Source organism: Pecten maximus, chromosome 4 (genome assembly GCF_902652985.1).
Source record: "Pecten maximus chromosome 4, xPecMax1.1, whole genome shotgun sequence".
NCBI lineage: Eukaryota > Metazoa > Mollusca > Bivalvia > Pectinida > Pectinidae > Pecten > Pecten maximus.
In genome coordinates this window covers 45,426,800-45,453,581 of record NC_047018.1, presented here as the reverse complement: position 1 = coordinate 45,453,581, position 26,782 = coordinate 45,426,800, and the positions used below count along the sequence as shown (strand labels likewise).

The following is a 26,782-nucleotide window of genomic DNA, read 5'->3' as shown; positions in this document are numbered from 1 at the left end:
TACAAGGCAAGAATTCTTTCAAGGACCTGACATTCTTCGGACGTCTATCCACAATCAACTGCAAATCATTATCATTTTGATCATGTGTTGACATAATTGAAACATTGTGCTGAAAATTACCCATGTTCCTAATTTTTTTCCATGCCAATGTCCTCTCTTTGCTTCCCTTTTTCATAGCAATAATCCTGGCCACCTCCATTTGATCCTTGTGCTTATTTTCCAAGTGTTCAGAAATTTAAGCAAATAGCTGTCCACAATAGTAACAAGCTTGCCTTTTGTCATAAACTCTCTGTCCATTCATTCCATGGGAAACCGGTGTGACTGAAAATTAAGATTGAAAGCTGTTAGCATTTATTTCAAACTTTAAATTACTCTATAACAACATGGTTCAACTAGGCAACAAACTTTTAACGGGCACCATTTTACCTCTGACTTACATCTCATATTTTTCCAGTTGCAAGGAAATCAAGGCCATTCACACGTTATCAATCTCCCAATTTGTACCATGCTCATGATCAGTGGAATTCTTCCTTACTTCTGACTAACTTTGCTTCATAATATCATAACAAAATGATCATCACTAAAAAGATACAGAATTTGACCTTGTCCATAGGTAAGTTGACTCTTTATTTAATCCTGACCAACAAATTCCTTCAAAGTGTCACAACTAGATGTTCATCTTGACCATTGACCTAATGAACTTGACCTTTGATATGTTGATTTCTTGTTAAAATCCAAGCAACATTATTACTTCATGGTGTCATAGCAATTTGTTTCCAATAGTGAATATATACAAAATTTGACCTTGACCTTTGAACCTGATGACTTTGACTTTTGACCAGAGTGCAATTTTCTTTACCAAGTTTCATGAAAAACGATCAATAAACATAAAAGTTATAGTCAGGAATAAAATTTGTTGACAGGCTGACAGAGTGATTGCTATAGCTAGGGCACCGTATCTCTGATATGGGGGCCTTTATTACAAATAGGGAGCATTTTGTCATCATGTATATCGTAATAATAAAGTGATTCAGGTAATAGTGATAACATCGGACATAAACATTGTCAACATATTCATACCTATGATTTCGTTACCAGTACTTGTTTGAGAATCTGTGACTGAAACAGGTGTAGTATTCAAGTCTGAATATAATGAATGAAAAACTTAATACAGATCTTAGATCTTTAAATATATTGAGTAAAATTCACTGATTCATGTCTTTTTTCCTCCTACAAAATTTAGTTAGGGCTATTCCAGTAAAATATTTACAGGACAACTCCAGGTTTGTTTACCTGGGACCACCATTAAATTAGTCGTGATCTAATTTAAACACTACCTTATAATAAGTTGCATTTTTTCCAGCACAATCTATACATAGAATCTCATTTTTCCTGGAGTACTGGAATAATTTTCTAAGATGTCTAAGCAAAATCTAAGAATTTTTGTTAAATAGTAAAAACTCAATATCCCAGACAGTCATCAGAAGATGGTGAGCTAAAAGCTTTAATCACAACACATGATATAATGTCCACAATATTCTTATAAAATATCACACAAATGGTAAAAGTGTAGCATGAACCTCTACATACAAGACATTCCAGAGGGATCTTGGCACCCACCATTGAATGATCTTTATAGATTCCATGTCAGACTTATCTTCTCTCTATTTTTACCTTTTTTTCTTCCCTCTTATAATTTGATAACATGAACAGATGGAACATAAATAAATCTTTATTTACAATTCTATAAGAATTTTTAAATTTAAATGGTGTATTATGTAGATACACAGGACAAAAAAAAAATTCAAGTTACTTTAGTATCCAAATTTTAGATTTTTAACATTACCATCAGTGTCGTTTCCTTGTGTTTCCAACTCATCATACACTGTTGATACATCAGAATTATTACATGTATCAGACGGCATTCTGTCCATGCTTTCAGTTTTGCTTTGCACGTCAGAGTCAGAATCTGAAAAAAAAAGAAAAGAAAAGAAAAAAAATCAAATATTGAAAATTATGAATTGTGGTGAATTTTTTGTGAATTTTGGAGTGAATAGTGAATCTCCCGATCTAGCCAGAGTTTTCTCTGGCCCTGACACCATGTCTGGTGTAGGGCCAGAGTGCACTACTATATAAAAATGTGGAATTTTCCGACACGTTTGGTGTCGCTAAATATTTGGTGTAAATAAAATAAAATTGGATGTGACATAACACCTACCTTATACATGAATAAATGAGATATTTATTTTGCTCAGAACACTAATTTAGTCCCATCTAGGTGTTTATTCTGTCTGTATAGACCTTCGCTTTACACTGACCAAAATTGTATACTTCACTCTACGCCATATTGCTACCTGGTAACTATGTAGGTCGCGGGCGACTTAATTACCCTACAATAGACATGGTGTCAGGGCCAGAGAAAACTTGGGCTACTCCCAATCTAGCTTTGACATGTTTCAGTTTTGTTTGTTTATTGGCTCTACTGCATAATTCTCAGTTTCTTTTGCAAGTTTTTCTTCACTCCTGTTTCCTTTTTACAATCTTGTGAGACTCAACTTCCAACAATTTCAATTCATTTAATTCAACAATTTCGGAAATACAAAATAATGCCATACCTTTGGTTTTGTCACTGGAATTTGCTGGTAAATCTGCATCAGGCAATCTTCTGCAACCTGTACATAATTAATTAATATCATAATTACTTTAGGAAGTAAACTCATTGGTTTCAGTTTCAAATTACATCATTTAGGGTTCTGTCTTTACCATTGAATTATTAAAGTATCCAAACTTTAGATTATTATCAACAACATTACCATCAATATCGTTTCCTTGTGTTTCCAACTCATCATACACTGTTGATACATCAGAATCATTACATGTATCAGACGGCATTCTGTCCATGCTTTCAGTTTTGCTTTGCACGTCAGAATCAGAATCTGTTAAAAAACAAAACAAAAAAATCAATATGCTAAAACATGATATTCACATTTGAGCAATACAAGACAAACAAGATAATTCAACGAATTACAGTCCCCCACCGGGTTGTTATCTCGAGATCCAATAGCAATGAGTGTGAATCTCGAGATGCAATAAGGTCATGTATTTTCTTCAATGTATTGAAAGGTGAAGATGTAGTTTACAGAGACCCGCTTCTATACAGGAACCATCCCATTCTCACTAAATACATGTACACTGTAGGTATACTCTATAAATGATCTCTATATAAAGGACACAAGTCTATGAAGGACACCTTTAGTTTTTCTATTGGGTATCCTTTATAGACAGGTTTTACTGCAATAGACATGAAATTGTAATAATAATAACAAGATGTTGTTTGTTATGCTTACATTGAATTCAACAGTACTGTATATTGATTAAATGGTGATCTGAGAAGAACACAGGTTTGTTTGTCACTGGGAATAATTTGGATGAGAAGACCAAGTCAAGAATTCCTCCAAGGCAATGGGTAGGCGTGGTCAGTAGTTGGTGAAGTTTACAAGATTTTTGAAGGCTGTCCATCTTTGCGAAGTCCATGTTGAAATCTCCAACAAGAATGTTTGTACACTTATGTAACTTTGCTTGTGTTGTGCATAGCTTGAATAACTGTAATATAGCTGAATTTAAATGGTTATAAGATGTGTTAGGAGGTATATATATGCATCCAAGCAGCAAATTGCCAGTGATGATTCCAACTGCTTCTATTTGTGGTATGTTGATTTCCAATATGGTTTGGATGGGAATTGCAGAGTAGATGACACAGTTTTGGTACGCGACACACCGCCTTCCCACAGGGAACTATACTACCAAGTATAAAGTTCTAATCCTTAATAGTGTAGGAGATAGAACCTGGACAAATTTTTCTTTCTTTAATGTAGGTCAGAGGTCAAAATATAGGTCACAGTGACCCGGTTTAGGTACGCGACACACCGCCTTCCCACGGGGAACCATACTACCAAGTATTAAGTTCTAGTGCTTTATAGTGTAGGAGATAGAGCCCGGACAAGCTTTTTCTTTAATGTAGGTCAGAGGTCAAAATATAGGTCACAGTGACCCGGTTTTTGTACGCGACACACCGCCTTCCCACAAGGAACCATACTACCAAGTATTAAGTTCTAGTCCTTTATAGTGTAGGAGATAGAGCCCGGACAAACTTTTACTTTAATGTAGGTCAGAGGTCAAAATATAGCAAAATAAAGGTCACAGTGACCCGGTTTTGGTACGCGACACACCGCCTTCCCACAAGGAACCATACTACCAAGTATTAAGTTCCAGTCCTTTATAGTGTAGGAGATAGAGCCCGGACAAACTTTTACTTTAATGTAGGTCAGAGGTCAAAAAACAGCAAAATATAGGTCACATTGACCTGGTTTTTGTACGCGACACACTGCCTTCCCACAGAGAACAATACTACTAAGTATTAAGTTCTAGTGCTTTATAGTGTAGGAGATAGAGCCCGGACAAGCTTTTTCTTTAATGTAGGTCAGAGGTCAAAATATAGGTCACAGTGACCCGGTTTTTGTATGCGACACACCGCCTTCCCACGGGGAACCATACTACCAAGTATTAAGTTCTAGTGCTTTATAGTGTAGGAGATAGAGCCCGGACAAGCTTTTTCTTTAATGTAGGTCAGAGGTCAAAATATAGGTCACAGTGACCCGGTTTTTGTACGCGACACACCGCCTTCCCACAAGGAACCATACTACCAAGTATTAAGTTCTAGTCCTTTATAGTGTAGGAGATAGAGCCCGACAAACTTTTACTTTAATGTAGGTCAGAGGTCAAAATATAGCAAAATAAAGGTCACAGTGACCCGGTTTTGGTACGCGACACACCGCCTTCCCACAAGGAACTATACTACCAAGTATTAAGTTCTAGTCCTTTATAGTGTAGGAGATAGAGCCCGGACAAACTTTTACTTTAATGTAGGTCAGAGGTCAAAAAACAGCAAAATATAGGTCACATTGACCTGGTTTTTGTACGCGACACACTGCCTTCCCACAGAGAACAATACTACTAAGTATTAAGTTCTAGTGCTTTATAGTGTAGGAGATAGAGCCCGGACAAGCTTTTTCTTTAATGTAGGTCAGAGGTCAAAATATAGGTCACAGTGACCCGGTTTTTGTATGCGACACACCGCCTTCCCACAGGGAACCCACACACTAAGTATGAAGTTCCAGTGTCTTATAGTATGGGAGATAGAGCCCGGACAAATAGTGTGCGGAAGGACGGACGGACAGACGGACGGACAGACGGACGGACGGACAGACGGACGGACGGACAGACGGACAGACGGACGGACACAACGCAAACCTATAGTCCCCCCCGGATTCCGGTGGGGGACTAATAACAAGACACAAAACTGTTCTCACCTTCCTGCACTGGCTTTTTAGTAAGGATATAACTTGAAAATTTGCTAAAATTTCAATATATTTTCTAAAATCAACAAAACTCTTCACAGGATAGTATGGGAACTATACCCTGTATATGCACTGCAAAACAAACAATTTGTTATTTGTTGTAGGTCAAAGGTGAAAAAGGTCAGAACGATTGACCTACTTTTGACATATAACACATCACCTTATCTATAGGTGAACCCAAGCCACAAGCATGACATTCAAGTGTAGGAGATATTTTCTTTGATGTAGGGCAAAGGTCAAAATGTGGTCAGTGACCTAATCTTTACACCTGATTCATTTAGTGTAGTGTAGGAGAAAGAGCGGGACAAGCTCATGTACAGATGGGTGGAAGGACACAACACAAATTCTATTGCTCCATGATGTTCCCAGTTGGGGACTATTTATCAATATCATACGATTGTACAAAAGCGCTTATCTCCTAAATTCACCGGATGTCATTTTTACCCACAAATATCACTCTTTCTGAAACGTGATATGAAAATACATCTAATATCTTATATAATTCATTCCAATATGTCTATAAACTGATTTGTCCGCTATATGCAATCTATACATACCAAGTTTGGTTGTAACATTGCACTTTTTGAATCAACAATATTATAAGTCTTGCTTCATGACTATGTTGCAGACAAAAACAAAAAGCCTTTCAAGGATGGTTATGATGACTTAACATACACATTTTCTGTCAATAATTACTTAATATTTTCACAAGCAATTGAATCCAATGGTCTGTAAATTCTTCATTAAATTCAAATTTTTCTTATTTGGACCCTCCTATGATAACTCTCGTATGTTGTTACAATGTTCTCCACTAAGGTACTGGTTCATTCATAGAATTACAAATGCTAAAATTATTGTCAAGGAGGTCAGTTGTTGCACCCTTGGCCTCAGTGAACACAGCTGATTGGGTCATATATTTTCGGGTCAGATTTGAAAATTTTCCTAAGCAGCATGCTGATGAAATTGCATAACTATATACAGTAAAACCCCGTTATATTGCCACCCGTTATACCGCCAAACTCGCTTATTGCCATGAATTCATTCAGAATGGATTTCCTACCACGTTAATGCACCCGTTTTACCGCCGGATTCCGCCATCATATTCCAGAACAAACAGTAAAATAATATCATATTGACCTCGTTAATACCGCCAAATTGAGTCCAGAAGGATATGTTTATATGTTATTGTTACGTGACTGACTGCCAACTGACAGGTAAATAGCTGTACACACCGTGAGCACGTATACACACACGAAGTCGATGAACCATCGCTATAGTGCTTTGTGGTATTTCTTTAGATAATTTTCGTAAGTTATGATGAATAAAACGCACTTTTGTGATACCGCTCCACGCTTTGTTAAAATATTATGGGACTCTATTACTCCAGAGACAACAGTAAGATGTCGGATACACAGAGCTATCGTACCACGTGATGACGCAACATTAACAATAACAGGAAACCCTGGACAAAGATCTAAAAACATTTCTCGCGCGAGTTATTGATGAAACGTTGTCAAATTTCTAGAACACAAGCATTCTACAGCTGAATAAGAAAATGAGAAATGTTTATCTCTTCAACAGTTTGTTTTGTCAGTTTGTCAGTTGAAAGCAAAACAGACGACAATTGATCATTTTTCGGCACCGGTAGAACATGCACACAGTTAAATGAGGTAACGGTGAAAAGCATGTTACAATTACTAGATCATGTGACGCAAATTACGATGACATTCTCGGGGAAATAATTGAAATTAATATATATTTATCAAAGCATATACAGTAAACCCCCGTTATAATGCCACATTTTGTTCTGGGAGATTTTGGCGTTATATCGAGTTTGGCGAAATAACGAATTTGATCCAATAATGAGATAGGTCCGACATGTTTTAAGAAGGCAGTGTTGGATCAACGTGTACCTTTTATATTGTAGAAATGATGTTAAAAATTCGCAAAATATATACAAAATATGTTTTTATTATCATACAATTTGACATTTTAAATATATGTAGAAATAGATTGATTGCATCAAACACATCAGTAAAATCAGTCAAAATTATTCAAGGCTAGGAGTCCGACGTCGACAATAACAACGATCATGTCACTGTAAATATTTTACATGTTCAAAAAGTCGTACATTGTTTTCTGTTTTGCAGAACACTGTGAAATATTATTTATTTTGTTTTGGATAGATACACATTTGTCTATGTCACTTGATACAGTACTCGTTTGGTATTCTAAAAATTTGATTACAGTCTATAGCACGCTTTGCTTCCGTGAATGTTGGGGGCGGGGTCATTTGTGTTTCCTGTCGTTCGTCGTCCGAGTCACTCACTGTCATTAGTTTCAGTTACCGATTTCACGATTTCATTTTCAGGAATGACCTCTGTTGGTTGTAAATGTTTGTCCATGTCCACAAATTGTCTTACTGTAAGACGTAATTCTGGATCTAAGTCCAGGTCATCTTGCACGGTGTTTAATAAATTCCCAAGTTCTACATCCGGGACCTCAAGTGATTGACGTTCACTTGCTTCATCGTTGCGCGTGACTAAACCGCTGTGATACCAACAATTAATGATTGTCTGAGGGGTCACGTAGTCCCAGGCATTTTTTACAAATCTGATGGCAGTGTTTAATAGTAAAACTGGTGCTTCCTTTCTGTCTATGCAGTCGACAAGGTGTGTCAATTGTTGTTTCCGATAATGTTTTTTAAAACTCTGGATTATACCGGAGTCCAGGGGCTGTAAATGGCTGGTAGTCGTTGGGGGTAAAAAGTCGATTTTCACATTAGAAAGTTTGGGAATAATGTGGCTTGGGGCATTATCCATTATCAACAGCACATTTCTACGTTGACGCTTCATAGATTTGTTGAAATTCACCAACCAATCGTGAAAGAGGGCCGATGTCATCCAGGCGTTTTTGTTGGATGTGTAGTTTACATACAAGTTCACATTAAAATTTTTAAAACACCGTGGGTTGTTCGATTTCCCGATCACCATCGGTTTTATTTTTTCACTTCCATCAGAGTTACAACATAGTGCCACAGTAATACGATCTTTTATTTTTTTAATGCCTTTCGCACAATCAGATGTCTGGAAGTAATCGGTAAAATAGACCCGTTTCGTCTGTAACAGGAGAGGAGAAAATGTAGCGGCCAGACCGGGGTTCGAACCCGGGACCTCCGAACACTAGCTGGATGCTCTACCAATTGAGCTACCTGGTCACCGATGATCGACCCAGTCCAGTCCCGCCACACACCTCCCTCCTTTTTTTCAAGTCTTCACCCTCGAAGACACACGAGACCCTTATACCACCACCGTGGGTATTTTAGTTGGGCGCCAATTTTGTAACAGGAGAGGAGAAAATGTAGCGGCCAGACCGGGGTTCGAACCCGGGACCTCCGAACACTAGCCGGATGCTCTACCAATTGAGCTACCTGGTCACCGATGATCGACCCAGTCCAGTCCCGCTACACGTCAATATTAAACACATGCATCCTTGGGTTCGTAATTTTTTATAACATCTGCAGCTTTTTTCCTGCCTTCATCAATGAGGGCAGTTGGGATACTTTCTCCTGAAATAACCTGAGATGAAATTTTATGTCGTGTTTTGAACCGGTTAAGCCAGCCGTTAGAATAATGGAAATTTTGAATTCCAAGTTCATCTCCAAATTTCTGTGCTTTTGTTTTTAAAATATCGTCCGATATTGGAATGTTTTGTGCTCGGGCGTTAGCAAACCACACATACAGTGCCGATTCCAAATCAACATGATGAGCAGAACGATGACGCTTACGAGCTGGCGATCCTAAATCACTTTCAGAATTCAATATTTTGGCTTTATCGTTTAAAATATCACCGACAGTTCGTCGTTTCACGGTAATATCCCATATGGTGGAAAAATGATTGGAAATACTTTGTTGCGTAGCCGTTGGATGAGACTCGGCATATTTGATTATTTGAGATTTTTTGTCAATATCTAACGCAGTACGTTTTCTCTTGAGAGAAGCCATGGTAAAAATGAGTTATGAAATGCATGGACAATAGACTGACCACAGTGATTACATTTAAAGGTAAATGAGTGTGCAGGGTGTGAACAACGTCTCACTCGATAACACATGATTTTAACTGCTGATCGGCTGTAAACACAATTCTATTTTTAGCCGAGTGAAATTACCTGGCGGACCTATCTGGGGTGCGGTAAGGGGAAATTGAACATTTGTTTTGAAAAATGTGTGGCGGATGGCGATAAGCGCGTTTGGCGCTAAAACGGGTGTATTAACGTGGAGAGAAATCTGTTTTTTCTAAATGTGTGGCGATAAGTGAGTTTGGCACTATAACGGGTGGCGTTATAAAGGAGTTATACTGTACATGTATATGTAAAATTTGATGCAATATTTTGATATGAATTAATTATTTTTGATTTTCAAAGTCTACAGTTGTTAGGGAAGCACTATTCATAGTGTTTGGACAGCAAACTTGGGTTTGAGCGGCAAACCCGATATACTGCCAAACTCGTTATATCGCCAAAATCGCAGAGAACAGAAGGTGGCGATATAACGAGGTTTTACTGTATATATACAATGTATTGTATGTTGCTGCAACAACAAATGTAACACACATTATTTTCATTGTTTAAAGTATTTGATATGCATGTATGAGCATGTGTTGTAGTCATTATGATCTATATCTTCATTTGTATTTATATCTAAATTTAGGATTTGTAATGTACATCAGCAGGGAAACTCTTGGAGCTATGATCAGTATTTGTTAGCAGTGATATATACATGTACCACTATATCTTGGTTACCATACAAACTGACATATACACAATGCTTTCCTTGTTTTAGTGCACACATCTATGAAAACTATAAGAAATATAATGAGAATGTCGTAATATTGTGCACCAAAGTGAACCCTGCATGGCAATTAGAATTAGAATTGGCCAATTCAATCATGTTGTGTGAAACATCTATAACTGACATACTTATGTAATTATTAAACTAAATAACAATGGATAATAAAGAAACAAGAGATCCCAGAGGGATCTTGGCGCCCACCATTGAATGATCTTTATAGGTTCCATGTCAGATTGATCTTTTCTCTACTTTTCCCTTCCTCTAAGTCTTACTAATCTGTGTAAATTCAGAAACAGCCCTCTAGTACTTTGCAAACAATTTAAGATTTAGCGATAATGGCTGTCTGTTGTTTTCGGATTGGTCCGAAAATGCAACACCAGGGACCAAGGGGAGCCTACATATGAAATTCGAGAAAGATCCCTTCAGTACCTTCTGTAAAATAGCGATAACAAACTTCAATTGTCAAAATACAAGATGGCTGCCTGTCGGGCAGGTTGTTTTCTGACTGGTCTCAAAATCCAATATGCATAACTAGGCACAGAGGGCAATCCACAAATGAAATTTCAGAAAGATCCCTTCAGCAATTTCTGATAAATAGCGACAACAAACTTGAATTGTCAAAATCCAAGATGGCTGCCTGTCGGCCATGTTGTTTTCCGATTGGTCTCAAAATGTAATATGCATAACTAGGCACCAAGGGGAACCTATATATGAAATTTGAGAAAGATCCCTTCAGTAATTTCTGAGAAATAGCGATAACAAACTTCAATTGTCAAAATCCAGATGGCTGCCTGTCGGCCATGTTGTTTTCCGATAGGTCTCAAAATGCAATATGCATAACTAGGCACCAAGGGGAACCTACATATGAAATTTGAGAAAGATCCCTTCAGTACTTTCTCAGAAATAGCGATAACAAACTTCAATTATCAAAATCCAAGATGGCTGCCTGTCGGCCATGTTGTCTTCCGATTGGTCTCAAAATGCAATATGCATAACTAGGCACCAAGGGGAGCCTACATATGAAATTTGAGAAAGATCCCTTCAGTACTTTCTCAGAAATAGCGATAACAAACTTCAATTATCAAAATCCAAGATGGCTGCCTGTCGGCCATGTTGTTTTCCTGATTGGTCTCAAAATGCAATATGCATAACTAGGCACCAAGGGGAATCTACATATGAAATTTGAGAAAGATCCCTTCAGTACTTTCTCAGAAATAGCGATAACAAACTTCAATTATCAAAATCCAAGATGGCTGCCTGTCGGCCATGTTGTTATCCGATTGGTCTCAAAATGCAATATGCATAACTAGGCACCAAGGGGAGCCTACATATGAAATTTGAGAAAGATCCCTTCAGTACTTTCTCAGAAATAGCGATAACAAACTTCAATTATCAAAATCCAAGATGGCTGCCTGTCGGCCATGTTGTTTTCTGATTGGTCTCAAAATGCAATATGCATAACTAGGCACCAAGGGGAATCTACATATGAAATTTGAGAAAGATCCCTTCAGTACTTTCTCAGAAATAGCGATAACAAACTTCAATTATCAAAATCCAAGATGGCTGCCTGTCGGCCATGTTGTTTTCCGATTGGTCTCAAAATGCAATATGCATAACTAGGCACCAAGGGGAATCTACATATGAAATTTGAGAAAGATCCCTTCAGTACTTTCTCAGAAATAGCGATAACAAACTTCAATTATCAAAATCCAAGATGGCTGCCTGTCGACCATTTTGTTTTCCGATTGGTCTCAAAATGCAATATGCATAACTAGGCACCAAGGGAAGCCTACATATGAAATTTGAGAAAGATCCCTTCAGTACTTTCTCAGAAATAGCGATAACAAACTTCAATTGTCAAAATCCAAGATGGCTGCCTGTCGGCCATGTTGTTTTCAGATTGGTCTCAAATTGCAATATGCATAACTAGGCACCAAGGGAAGCCTACATATGAAATTTGAGAAAGATCCCTTCAGTACTTTCTCAGAAATAGCGATAACAAACTTCAATTGTCAAAATCCAAGATGGCTACCTGTCGGCCATTTTGTTTTCCGATTGGTCTCAAAATGCAATATGCATAACTAGGCACCAAGGGGAACCCACATATGAAATTTGGGAAAGATCCCTTCAGTACTCTCTGAGGATTAGCGATAACAATAATTGTTTACGCACGGACGGACGGACCACGGACCACGGACGCAGGGCGATTTGAATAGCCCACCATCTGATGATGGTGGGCTAAAATTGTTATATTAATCTTTTTGTTGCGACAACATTTACTTCTCCATAGCCTTACCAGAGCTAGACACATCGCTGCTTTCTGCAGTATAATCCGAGTCTTGATCTATTTCTTCGTCTACATACTCATCCTCTTCCTCACTTCAAGCTGGAAGCAGGATTACTGAAAACAATATCGCATTCATTCAATTTTGTAAAACTATATACATGTGCATTGCTTATAAGATTTAAATGGCAAAAGCTAGTTACGCCATGTTTACTATATTTGTATCTGGAGGTTTATATGTAAAAGAACTACAGTGGACCCAAGATAATCCGGACGCCGATAGTCCGGAAAACTCACAGTCCAGACGGAAAACAAAACTTTGCAAGTGTAGATATAATGTTTTGTTAACGCTCAAATGGACGACCGACACATATTCAAAACATCACAACTTAGTATGAAATTGTCATAAATAACCTTTGTCTACATTGTCAATCAGAATCCGAGTGAATGACTGTTAATGCATGCTCTGATCCTTCACAAACTAGTGGTGAACACATTAAATTTCGTAATATTGATTTATTTTGTACAGTTCATTTTAGATCAGTTTGATGCAAATATTCATGAGATTTTATTCTTAAGATTGTGTACATTAAGTCAAATTCAACTTAATGGTATTCATGTGTATCTGTATACTTTTTTAAATGAAACTTTTTACTTATGGTTCACTATTTATGTACAATTCTGTAAGGTTAAATGGTGTTAGCTAGATACACAGGACAAAAAAGGACACTGCCTTTAATTTTGAATTAACTGAGTATCCAAATTTTAGATTCTGATCAACAATAGCTTTACCATCAGTGTCGTTTCCTTGTGTTTCCATCTCATCACAATCTTCTGATCCATCAGAATAATTATCAGATTGTGTTCTGTCCATGCTTTCAGTTTTGGTTGGCACATCAGAATCTGTTAAAAAAATATAATCAAGATTCTAAAGAATAAATTGTTATGAAAAAATGATTAACATGCAGTTGAAATTGATATGAATTTTTTCAATATTGAAAACTATGAATTGTGAATCTTTTGTGAATTTTGGAGTGAATAATGAATCTCCCGATCTAGCTTTGACATGTTATCTTATTTCCACCAATCTGGTTTTTCTCAGTCACCTCCTATAAGCTTCAATAAGTCAAACTTTTGGTATCACTGATGCAGGATGCAACAGCGGTATGTTTCAGTTTTGTTTGTTTATTGGCTCTACTGCATAATTCTCAGTTTCTTTTGCAAGTTTTTCTTCACTCCTGTTTCCTTTTTACAATCTTGTGAGACTCAACTTCCAACAATTTCAATTCATTTAATTCAACAATTTCGGAAATACAAAATAATGCCATACCTTTGGTTTTGTCACTGGAATTTGCTGGTAAATCTGCATCAGGCAATCTTCTGCAACCTGGACATAATTAATTAATATCATAATTACTTTAGGAAGTAAACTCATTGGTTTCAGTTTCAAATTACATCATTTAGGGTTCTGTCTTTACCATTGAATTATTAAAGTATCCAAATTTTAGATTATTATCAACAACATTACCATCAATATCGTTTCCTTGTGTTTCCAACTCATCATACACTGTTGATACATCAGAATCATTACATGTATCAGATGGCATTCTGTCCATGCTTTCAGTTTTGGTTGGCACATCAGAATCTGTTAAAAATATAATCAAGATTCTACAACATTACATGTTACAAAAGCGTTAACAGGTGAACAGTATGTGCCACTAACAAATTCCCAAATTTGCCTGGTTTTCATCATTATTGTTACCTCCATGTTTTACTAGATTTGTATCAAGATATTTGGATCAAATTCCTTTTGGATAAAGTACATGTGCAGGTATGAAATAATTTATCTTCTGCAAATATTAAATTTTAATTGTGTTAATACCAGTGATTCAAATATGAATTTATTCAGAAATAGTGATTACATTATAAGTTACTTTCATTATGAATACACAATGGCCATCTATATATATATTGCCATTTTGTTTTTTCTGATCAGCCTCAAAATCAAAAGGGCACTTACAACTATGGGCAATAGGGCAAAGATTGATTGCTATTCTCAGGTTGTAAGGTTGGTCCTATACAGGAATATGTATAACTAGGGACAAGGGAAACCTACATGTACATATGAAATTTGAGAGCTAATAATAGCAAACTTTAATTGTCAAAATCCAAGATTGCTGCATGTATGTCGGCCATGCTGTTTTCAAATTGATCTAAAATGCAATACATCAACAACTTGGGACCAAGAAGAACCTACATATGAAATTTGAGACAGATCCCTTCAGTAATTTCTGAGAAATAGTGATAATGAACTTCAATTGCAAAACTGCAAGATGGCTGTCTGTCGACCATGTTGTTTTTCAATTGGTCCCAAATTTGAAATGCATTATGCACAACTAGGGATCAAGAAAAACTTGCATAATATGAAAATTGAGAAAGAATCTGTCAGTAATTTCTGAGAAATAGCTATAACAAACTTCCAATTGTCAAAGTCCAAGATGGCTGCCTGTCTGCCATGTTTTTTTTCTCAATTTGTCCCAAAATGCAATATGCACAACTAGGAACCAAGGGGAACCTACATATACAATTTAAGAAAGATCCTTTCAGTACTTTCTGAGAAATAGTGATAACAAATTTCAACTGTCAAAATCAAAGATGGCTGCCTGTCAGCCATGTTTTCTCCCCGATTGGTCCCACAATGCAATAAGCATAATTAGGGACCAAGGGGAGCATACATGTGAACATTGAGAAAGATCTCTCAAGGTCTTTATGAGAAATAGTGATAACAAGAATTGTTTACGGAAGGACGGATGGACCACGGCTGCAAGGCAAATTGAATAGCCCACTATCTGATGATGATGGGCTAATAAATAGTCAAAGGCTACTTAGATATTCAGTGCATGAATGAGAATGCATGAAAGTCCCTCACCAGAAGTCTCCAAGTTGACATCATTCTCACAAGACTGAAAGAGACAATATGCATATTCACTAATTAGGCCATCCTTAAAATGGGTAGGTAGGGCTGAATTTTTTTCATTCAGTTGTGAAAACAGATTTTCAACCTTTGATATGAAAATAAACCAAAGTATAAACTGTTGAGAAATCATGATTTATTTTGTGTTCTTCAACAAAAGAAACACATACAAATCTTATTTGGATTTGAGAGACTTATTTCAATTTTGCAAAGCAATTGCCACACATAAATATCCAGAACTTTCAAATTGTTGAATTTTTTTTTTTTAAAGATAAAGTTTTTCTCTCTCGCATTTTTCACTCTAAAATGTTTTTGTGTTGGTGTATTTTTTCTGGGCTGAGGGGGTTCACCAAACCAACTTTTATTTTCTTTTAATTTGGCTTTATCAACATAATTTTTGATTTCAGAATTGCTACTTATATTTCTTACAACATTGACAGATATGTAATCAGTTAAAATCATTTTTACTGCTGAACATTACAAAGTGCACCAAGTACTATAGATTTCAGCAACAACAACAAAATAATTAAACAGGAATACACATTGTCAACATATTTTCCTCAAATTTCGACCTATGACATAGATTGTGGTAGGGAGTTCATGCGATATTTCAAGCCCTTTGAACGGATGAAAATATATGTGATTATGTGATTGAAATAGCATATTTATAAAATGGATACAGTTTAATTACTGATAACTTTATCTATTCATTTTAAGACATAAGAGCAGATATTTACCCATTCTGTAGACTTACCTTTCTCCACCACAAACTATCTTCCCCATAATCATATAATAATTTGTCGCCAGGGGAAATTTGCCTTGTTGCAAATAGAGCCAAATGTACTTCTCCATTTAAAACAATCTTTTTCATCTTGCAGTTAAAGTGTCTCTTTAAAATGCCATCATTCACCAAATTGCCAGCCCTTCCAGTTGTGTTGGTTGCATCTATGCTGTATGTAAATAAATGTAAACATCTTATCAATAGCATTGAACTAAAAAAACAAGTATCATCTAGATAGCACAGCAGCTTGCGTGAACAGGTCCCATCTGCTTTACATGTGTCCCAAGCACAATTCTAGTGATTTATTTTGCCCATTTTTGTTTTGTAACTAAAGATGTTAAACCCTTTTCAACTGCAGATAATGCATTTAGGAGCGAGGCCATATTTGTTTACATCAGATGTGTGGTTTGTTGTCCACATACAATATTATATATGACAAAAAAAATGACTGCTTATTGACAGCAAGCAAGCTTTCCATTTTATAATTAATAATTGACATCTTCATGTATACATTTCAGTGAAATCCATTATGTACATAATTTAGGTGATAAACTTGATATATATATATGGAATGAAAAAAAATCCAGGTTTCTCATGGTAATCTTGTTTCCTCCAACAAAAACAATTTTACTCTACAGCTGACAGCGATCCAGGCCAATTGCTTATAGCTAGCGGAGTGTTTAAAATAAGTTCATAAAACTTTCAAATCCTAGCGAGAACCATAAAAATTTTCTTGATGGAATTCAGGAACATTACAAGTGTGCTTAGGTGGCTTCATTTGACACGGTCAGTTAATTTTGTGATTACAACTAGGATACATCGCTTCAAGAACCAGCACTGGTGACATTGTCACATATCTGCAAACAAGAATTACTCACATGAAAGCAATTAATGCCTTTCTTAATCGTAGCTGCCATTACTAGTGTTTGTAAGGTCGCCATCTTTAATTGGACAATGCTAATAAAGAATCGTATAACTGTCACAAAAATCAGGATTTCAATTTCATCAGAAAAAAAAAAAGAAATAAAAAAAAGTTTTAATAAGTTACTTTGTTTTATATCACAACTAAAGTTGCTATTATCATCTCCTACCTATAATCAGAACAAGAAGCAATACAAATAAAATTAATTAATTAATCAATGTGTAACTTTTATTTAAGGACGTTGTAGCTAGTATCCGAGAATCAGGAACGATAACTCTTTACATTCGGAACTCCTCTAGATTATTTCTTTTGTGGGGTCATCTAAACGCTTAAATTCGCTTCGATGTCAAGCGTATTTATAACATAGACAATAACATACAGCTGTCATCCGAATGATGCAGCTGTCAGACGCAGACGACAACATGGATTCTTCCCGGAAGGATAGAGGTCTGTTTGCTGTTGGCCATGGGGGTAAGACTTCCCGAAGATCTAAAAGGGGGGCGCATTTTAAAGTAATCTCAATTATTGATGTTATTTTAAGTTTATTCATTAAATAACTGAATTATATTTGAATGATGTTGTTGGCTTTTTTTCATAACACCCAATACAGTTGTTACGGCAGTCGCGGATCACTCCAAAAACTAAAGCTGTTTATGAAAAAAGTACGACTCCCAGGAGGGTGTTTGTTGTACACATTTGTTAATAAATCATGTTTTAGTGTCTACAACAAAAACTTGATATACAGGAGCAAATTACGTACAGAATTCAAGAATTTGTTAATTCCTCAATCCGCTAAACAAGATGTGGCCGCCATCTTGGATAACGGACATTCGATTGGGAAATGTTTTCTAAGATACAACACACTGTCAAACACATAAAAATGCAATTGAATGATGACTTATGGTGTTTTATTTGATAACAATTCATTATTTTGTAATCTTGGATTGTTTTTACAACCGTAATCATGCATTGCTCAAAGAGTTATTTATCGGCTATAGCGGATCACTGTTTTATTTGCGCACGCGTATGTATTCGCATACTACTCGTACACGTGCTTTCGCTATTTCGAATTTTGAATGGTCACCATTATCAGATAAACAACTTAAGAAGAGGAGCAGTACAATTGATCAAGTAATAATTTTACTGCCTACTAATTTCCCCTCATGTCGCCCCTAGTTGATGCCATGTGTTGACATTAAAAATAGCTTGTAAACATAGGCCACTTTCGAATGAGAAGAGTCTACCGTAGCCTACCTTGAATCGTCCAGTCTGTCAATTACAATCCAAAATGGTCGTTGAATTAATTATTCATTCACTTGCACAAAATCAGATGCATAACTTGGTATAGGTACTAATTGTATCAGCTTCATCATGTCGTTCTGCTGACAGAGCAGACGCTCTCACGGATATAGTCATTTGCAATGTGATCACTCGCCGATTACTGTGTTAGCGGTCCAATATTGCATGCTGAATAAGAAATTCCAAGTGGTGTTCATCCAAGCTAATTACACTAGACTCTATGTAGACCAAAACTAATAAAGTACCATCAATCGCCATGCCCCATTAGCTGTCACTGTCACACTGAACCAAGTCAGTCTGAGGTGACGTAGAGCTGTGACGCAGCTGATCCAGGGGTCGTCTCAAAATTGTTTCAGTCAGTGCAATAATTGTTTAGGGAGTCGTGTTAAACTTTTAAAGTTTAAACGAAGAAAAACTATTGTAACAGTTACAGTAATGTGCCAAAAGTATGCGGTCACGTCATATTTTTACTTTATATTTCGTGCATTTTGAAAAATTTTCAATACATTTTTATGACTTCGTTTTTAAATGTATTTTCTTGAAATTCCATACACTAGTAGACTAGACAATTGTTAGCTCATTCACCTGATATTTTTTACATACTTTTCCGCTACTTAATTTTCCAAAAATATATAAATATAAGCATGTTGCCAGAAATGTGAAGTCACTAAATGCTCTTTAAAATATTCTTACTTAATGATTTCATTGCTAATTTTTAAAAATCTTAAACATGCAATATCTCTTGATATTAGCTACAGAAATTTATGCAAATATTGTAGCTAGTTAAGTTGTTGTTTTAACACCATTTTGTTCAACCAATGCGTTTTTTAAAACCCTTGAACATGTATATGTTTAATAGCTTAAACATGTTTCAGGTTATTTCAAACCATAAACATGTTCGAGTATAAAAAAAACCAGGCCTATAAAATTCTTAGTTTCATGAGAACTAAATTTTAATTTCTATTCTAAAATGTGAAAGAAACTCTATGCCGATTTGTAATTATTATATCACTTTGTTTTCATTCGCAGAGTTAAACAGGAAAACATAAGAAAATTGATAATAGAACAGTCTAACGACTAGACTATCCGTCACGTACGGCTCGGTATTTTTTCCACGGATGACACTCAATTTCCATGTATTTAATTTGGATAAAAGATACAATCAGTGTTTCCTGCTTACAATTTTGACTTGTTGAGATGGAATACACATTACCGATATCGTAAAGATAGATCTACTACAGTTCTAAAATGGTATTCCCCAAAGAATATATCTAAGGTTAACATCGTTGACGTCGTCGACATAAAGTTGAATAACGCTAAATCCTGGGAAATGACGTTAAAGTTGTTAGTTGTAAAGAACCACCTTTTTGAGTTGTTATGCACCTAGTTTTTAGTATATTCAGAACAAAAGCTTCGATTTAATATTAGACGGGGTCTATTGGCATCCGAAAATTGCGTTTTGAGACATCCCAGCAAATTTGACTCGTCACCAGGGTCCCGCAAGGGGACGTGATCAGTTATAGACGTACTGATCCGCTATAGCCGACAATTCGGTAGGTCTTGTTTTGCTTGTTTCATTTCGTATGTTCAATTCTATTCAGATCTTTTGGTATCACAAGAAAGGTAAATAGATTTGCTTTCTGGAGATATACAATACCTGTCAAAAAACAACACGTAAAATCGTGTGCAGCGATTGTATCCAAAGTGATCCACTACTGCCGCAACAACTGTACCCTATATTTTGGTAATGTGTGCATTTAGTAATATATACTGAAACATTTAAATTATGTACTCGGGGTTCATTTTGGAGGGGGCCATATGGGGCCATTGGCCATCAAATCTACTGAATGGCCCACATGATTAGGAAAAATCTTTAAATTTTCTTATGTAATGACCCACACATGATATTAGTTTTCTTGAAAATCAGCTAAATTTAATGGCCCATCAATTTGATAAACCAAAATAATCCCTGTGTACTGATGTTTCCAGTATATGACGTCATAGAATAGAGAGATGTACCAAAATTGGAGTGAAGTATTTAGGGGGGTGGGGTAAGAAAATGTCACATATTTCAAAAACTGACCATAGAAAGTTTCCGTAAAAAATCATGGCTATGCAGTAAAATTGATGACATATCCTGTTAGTTTTTTGAGAAAATTTATTTTAAAATGACACAATTATTTTACAATTTTTGAACTAAGAAATAATCATAAAAATAACCATATAAAATAGAATCATGATAACGAAATCTGCGGCTTCACGTGCTATTATATTTGTATAATAAGCATCCAATACATAATAAAATGTGATATATACATTCACTAGAGGTTAATCAAGATACAGAAGCATTTATTTTATATTTTAAATTGAACAAATGACGAGAAGATAGTTTATGTACAACATTTAATCATATTCATATCATCACATACAAGAGATCCCAGAGGGATCTTGGCGCCCACCATTGAATGATCTTTATAGGTTCCATGTCAGATTGATCTTTTCTCTACTTTTCCCTTCCTCTAAGTCTTACTAATCTGTGTAAATTCAGAAACAGCCCTCTAGTACTTTTCAAACAAGGGGAACCTATATATGAAATTTAAGATTAAGTGATAATGGCTGTCTGTTGTTTTCAGATTGGTCCCAAAATGCAACACCGGGGACCAAGGGGGACCTACATATGAAATTTGAGAAAGATCCCTTCAGTACCTTCTGTAAAATAGCGATAACAAACTTCAATTATCAAAATACAAGATGGCTGCCTGTTGGGCAGGTTGTTTTCTGACTGGTCTCAAAATCCAATATGCATAACTAGGCACAGAGGGCAACCTACAAATGAAATTTCAGAAAGATCCCTTCAGCAATTTCTGAAAAATAGCGATAACAAACTTCAATTGTCAAAATCCAAGATGGCTGCCTGTCGGCCATGTTGTTTTCCGATTGGTCTCAAAATGCAATATGCATAACTAGGCACCGAGGGGAACCTACATATGAAATTTGAGAAAGATCCCTTCAGCACTTTCTTAGAAATAGCGATAATAAGTTTCAATTGTCAAAATCTAAGATGGCTGCCTGTCGGCCATGTTGTTTTCCGATAGGTCTCAAAATGCAATATGCATAACTAGGCACCAAGGGGGACCTATATGTGAAATTTGAGAAAGATCCCTTCAGTACTTTCTGAGAAATAGCGATAACAAACTTCAATTGTCAAAATCCAAGATGGCTGTCTGTCGGCCATGTTGTTTTCCGATAGGTCTCAAAATGCAATATGCATAACTAGGCACCAAGGGAAACCTACATATGAAATTTGAGAAAGATCCCTTCAGTACTTTCTCAGAAATATCGATAACAAACTTCAATTATCAAAATCCAAGATGGCTGTCTGTCGGCCATGTTGTTTTCCGATTGGTCTCAAAATGCAATATGCATAACAAGGCACCAAGGGGAATCTAAAGGTGAAATTTGAGAAAGATCCCTTCAGTACTTTCTGAGAAATAGCGATAACAAACTTCAATTATCAAAATCCAAGATGGCTGCCTGTCGGCCATGTTGTTTTCCGATTGGTCTCAAAATGCAATATGCATAACTAGGCACCAAGGGGAACCTACATATGAAATTTGAGAAAGATCCCTTCAGTACTTTCTCAGAAATAGCGATAACAAACTTCAATTATCAAAATCCAAGATGGCTGCCTGTCGGCCATGTTGTTTTCCGATTGGTCTCGAAATGCAATATGCATAACTAGGCACCAAGGGGAGCCTACAGATAAAATTTGAGAAAGATCCCTTCAGTACTTTCTCAGAAATAGCGATAACAAACTTCAATTATCAAAATCCAAGATGGCTGCCTGTCGGCCATGTTGTTTTCCGATTGGTCTCGAAATGCAATATGCATAACTAGGTACCAAGGGGAACCTACATATGAAATTTGAGAAAGATCCCTTCAGTACTTTCTCAGAAATAGCGATAACAAACTTCAATTGTCAAAATCCAAGATGGCTGCCTGTCGGCCATGTTGTTTTCCGATTGGTCTCAAAATGCAATATGCATAACTAGGCACCAAGGGGAACCCACATATGAAATTTAAGAAAGATCCCTTCAGTACTTTCTGAGGATTAGCGATAACAAGAATTGTTTACGGACGGACGGAGGGACGGACGGACGGAGGGACGGACGGACGGAGGGACGGACGGACGGACGGACGGACGACGGACCACGGACGCAGGGCGATTTGAATAGCCCACCATCTGATGATGGTGGGCTAATAAATCTAATACACATAATACTATTACACTCCATACATACATCCAGTTATCTATCTATAATCATCATACTACATAAAAACAAAAACATGTTTGGCATATATGGGGTAGACTCAGCCTAACACTTTTAATGGTACTATTCCCTCTCTTGGTTTAGGCAGTAAAATTGTGTAGCTGTGCAAACAAAGTTTCACAGATTACTACCAATTGTATAGCAGACTATACTGTGGCTGTGCGGACTGGCGGCGACAGATTACCACAGTACTGCAATATGGTTGACAGATTACATTGTAGCTGTGCAGGTTTCCCATGCTACAGATTACTACAATATTACGTCCAAATGCAAATATATGATCCGTAGCTGTACAAACTTGTTGTGACAGATTACTACGTTTATAGTATTGCAAACCTAATCCAGAGGAGGAACAACACCTTAGCCTGAAATTATCATTATATAATTAGTCCCTACCCCTTCTACTCAGACTGGCCGGCACATTGGGCTCTAGACCAGATGTAGGCAGGGTAGCTATGACACATATGCATATAGCTTATAAAATGCCTCTAATATCAAATTATAAATAATATATGAGTATTTTTGGGAAAGTTTTTTATGAGGAATAGCCATCCCTCTTAGTATCCGAATGAAAACAAGGCCATAACTCGGATATGTCATGTAAATGATTTAGCTGAGTACCCCAAAAATGCTATAATAATGTTAAGATTATAAAATATATTTGTATATACATTTGTACTGCACCATCAAATAGTCCTACACGCAAATACACAATATAGTAGGAATCTAAGTGTAGCCTGTATTCGTCCACTATAATGTTTGTAAAACTTAATGTTGTGTCGGCCAAAACACGGTTCTATGGATACGTAGCTGTCAGTGCAATTTGAGCGTCCCTGATCGTGGATTGTGGTGTTCGTATGTACCTGCAATAAGCGTCCGAGGACCACCTACCCAGCACTTTGATAAGATGGTCCTCGATATGCACTGCTGCTGCAGATGTAGCCGCTCCTATTCGAAAGGAGTGCCCATTGTATAAGTCAGAGTTTATATTTAAGCATTCCAGTACATGCCGCAGTTTAGTAATGAAAACTGTTCTAGTCAAGGGTTGTCCGCCGACTGTCACAAATAATGGGTCTTTTGGGGAGGGCGTCTGCCGTTGGCGACTTTCCATATACTTGCTACATACACAATGCGGGCATACAAATTTGTTCGTTTTAAAGAGCTTCAACATGATTCCTTCTCTGAAAGGATCCGTTTTCGACTTTTTCAAATATAGAAGTACATAGTCGTTAGCGATTGTCATGTCCTCTACACAAAGATTGTCGTTAGAGTCAAAATTTGATTTCACCGTAAACTCGCCACATCTCAAAAACCCAAAAAAGGCTATTGTACAAGCAGTTTCTAACATGAGGTCACAAAAGGAGTTCGAGTTCTTACGCAAATAACCACATATATTTCTTAGAATGTTAAATGTAATTGGATATCTTGGTTTAACTGTTTTCACGCGCCCACGTTTCACCCCTCCAAGGACGGCCTGCATACGGGCTAGATTAGCATTACTAGGGTAAGGTATGTCTTTCTGTAAGCACATAAATCTAATTCCACATAGGTATAGCTTGATGGTTGCGTAAGAGAGGTTGCTATTGTGGCAGTGGGCCACAAAATAGATCAACATATCCTCTGTGACAGACATGTCACTGTAGTTCACACAAGCCATAATACCTGACATCAGGAGGAATTGAAGAAAGGTTTTGAAACCTGTGCTGTATGTTTGCCTTGTACTTGGGGCTATAGCATTCTCCCACAAGCCGTCTACAGTTCTTCGGAGTTCCACAAGATGTCCTTCGGATGTGGCACTTGGCATGGAATGTAGTCTGCTTCTGGGGCTAGTGTGCGGAACCGTGCCATCTGTAAACGAGACAGAGAGTCAGCTATCAAATTAAGTTTGCCAGGTACATGTGTAGCCATAACCACAAAGTTATTTCTAGCTGCGCACATAGTAAGACGCCTCATGAGTGGCATGATATGCGCCGATTTCGAGCGGCCTTTATGTAAAATGGCAACATTGCAGTCGCGATATTATCACACATAAACATGATTCGCAAGCCTTTCCATCCGTGTCCCCATATCATGGCTGCCACGACTATGGGGTACAACTCCTTGAAAGCTATGGATATCTCGTCCGTGCTATGGACATAATCCTGTATATTTGGTGGCCATGCCTGAGAGAACCACTGTCCCTGTAGGTAGCCCCCGAACCCTCTGGTTCCAGACGCATCTGTGTACAACTTGATGTCCTCTGTTGTAGTTATCTGTAGATCATAAAAAATGCCTACTCCGTTCCAGTATTGCAGAAAAGTTAACCACATTCTAATGTCCTCCCTACATTCGCTATTCAGTTTGACATGGTGGTGTAGGGCTTTCACAGTAGTCGATAACTTAATGATGTGTGATACGAAACTGCGTCCTGGGATAATAACTTTACTGGCAAAATTTAAATGACCTAATAGTTGAAGAAGTTCTCTCTTTGTACACGACTGACGGTTTTGAAATGATCGGATTATCTCTGTATCTCGCTGAAGTTTGTCTATCGGCAGTCTAGCTTCCATTTTATGAGAGTCCAGAATGATACCTAGGTATTCTATCACTGTGTTTGGTCCGCAAGTCTTATGTAGAGCCATCGGTATATTTAGGCCATTGAAGATGACATACAACATAGACATATTTCTGTCACCACATTTTCCTGGTTCTTCAAATGTGATAAAATCATCCAATAGATGTAAAATATGGTCAATGCCATAATTGTTTCTAGCAATCCAGCATATGGCTGTTGAAAGATTGTCAAAAATCTTGGGGCTGGACCGGCACCCAAAAGCTAGCTTAGTATAATAGTAGAAGCTGCCCTTCCAACCTATACAGTACAAGTGCCACTGTGATGGATGTATAGGCATTAACTTAAATGCGTCCGATATATCTGTTTTGCACATTGTAGTATCATTACCGAGTTGTTGGATAAGATTGATTGCGTCATCAATACGGACATATGATAAGGAACATTCTTCTTTGCTAATTAAGTCGTTGACACTAGGGTGTTGTTCATCCTGATGTGGTGACGAAAGGTCTACTATGAGCCTTGGTTTCCCTGAATACTTTCCATAGGAGACACCGATGGGACTGACTCTACAAGAGTGAAAAGGCAGTTGTTTGTATGGTCCACACAGAAATCCTTTGCTTACTTCGCTCTCTACGAGTTTGTCCACAGTTATATCATCATTTATAGCTGACCTCAGGTTTTTACATACTTTGGTTGTCAGTTCTATATTTGTTATCATTGTGTCGAAACCATATGTCAGTCCGTCACATAAATAATTGACAAATTCGCGATCCGGATGTTCAACAAGTTCCTTTCTCAATCTGTCTATATTTATGGGTGTTGTGGCTTTGCTGGAGTTGTCTTTCTCCACTGGTTGATGGGGTAGTCATTGGGCCTCGTCACTGCGGGATCTTGCATTTAAGTTCTTACGGCACGACTTCGCTCCATGGCTGGTAGCTTTACATGTGTGGCAGATGTGTTTGAAATGACATCCTGTATCATAGTGGCATTTCCCATCATTAAAGTTATTGCAAACTTCAACTCCATCTATTTTGATTTTTGGACGTCCATATTTGTCCGTGTCCTTAGAGTTCGCTCCTTGTGGTGAGCCGTTATATTGTTGCTGTGAGTTTTTCCCTGACCGCCTATTCTTTTGTTGGGGACAGAATGATGTGGAGTGAGTTGTGGACGAACATAATTGACATGCGTTCACTTTAGCGTTGCCAACCACCATGCTCAGGAGTCCATTATCTTTCAGGCCCCAATTAACTTTCTGGTTATTATCCCTCAGTGCTGTGGCTGCTTTTAGGGCAAACTGGCAATGATAATCATAGAATTTCTGGCCATATATGTTGGATATTTCTATGATGTGGGCCTCGTAGATCTCGAGC

At 37.1% G+C, this 26,782-nt stretch overlaps 2 protein-coding genes across 5 annotated transcripts; both read right to left on the bottom strand.

The window, feature by feature from the left end:
- Positions 1-221: 221 nt before the first annotated feature.
- LOC117326232 (dentin sialophosphoprotein-like) lies at positions 222-18,091 on the bottom strand. 4 transcript variants are annotated; one of them, XM_033882897.1, is made up of 9 exons: positions 17,185-18,091; positions 16,280-16,475; positions 15,481-15,514; positions 14,080-14,196; positions 13,882-13,938; positions 2,814-2,936; positions 2,616-2,672; positions 1,847-1,969; positions 222-321 (listed from the first exon to the last, which is right to left on the bottom strand). In XM_033882897.1, the coding sequence occupies exons 2-9, from the start codon at positions 16,394-16,396 to the stop codon at positions 236-238; spliced, it is 714 nt and encodes a 237-aa protein (XP_033738788.1). In that variant the 5' UTR covers positions 16,397-16,475; positions 17,185-18,091; the 3' UTR covers positions 222-235. The 4 variants fall into 4 exon arrangements, 3 of the variants coding, with proteins under 3 accessions (XP_033738788.1, XP_033738786.1, XP_033738787.1); XM_033882895.1 differs by lacking the exon at positions 17,185-18,091 and having other exon boundaries at positions 16,280-17,161; XM_033882896.1 differs by lacking the exons at positions 2,814-2,936; positions 17,185-18,091 and adding an exon at positions 13,344-13,454 and having other exon boundaries at positions 16,280-17,157.
- A 6,716-nt stretch (positions 18,092-24,807) lies between these two features.
- LOC117326575 lies at positions 24,808-26,130 on the bottom strand. The gene has a single exon (XM_033883334.1). The coding sequence runs from the start codon at positions 26,128-26,130 to the stop codon at positions 24,808-24,810; it is 1,323 nt and encodes a 440-aa protein (XP_033739225.1).
- Between the last annotated feature and the right edge of the window lie 652 nt (positions 26,131-26,782).

Excerpts from the sequence above, each read along its gene's own strand:
- LOC117326232 (XM_033882895.1), bottom strand. The coding sequence starts at position 16,513 with ATGCTATTGATAAGATGTTTACATTTATTTACATACAGCATAGATGCA. Across the intron at positions 15,515-16,279 it reads ATAGTTTGTGGTGGAGAAAG|TCTTGTGAGAATGATGTCAA; the intron begins GTAAGTCTACAG and ends TGTCTCTTTCAG. Across the intron at positions 1,970-2,615 it reads TTCCAGTGACAAAACCAAAG|ATTCTGACTCTGACGTGCAA; the intron begins GTATGGCATTAT and ends TTTTTTTTTCAG.
- LOC117326575 (XM_033883334.1), bottom strand. The coding sequence starts at position 26,130 with ATGATAACAAATATAGAACTGACAACCAAAGTATGTAAAAACCTGAGG.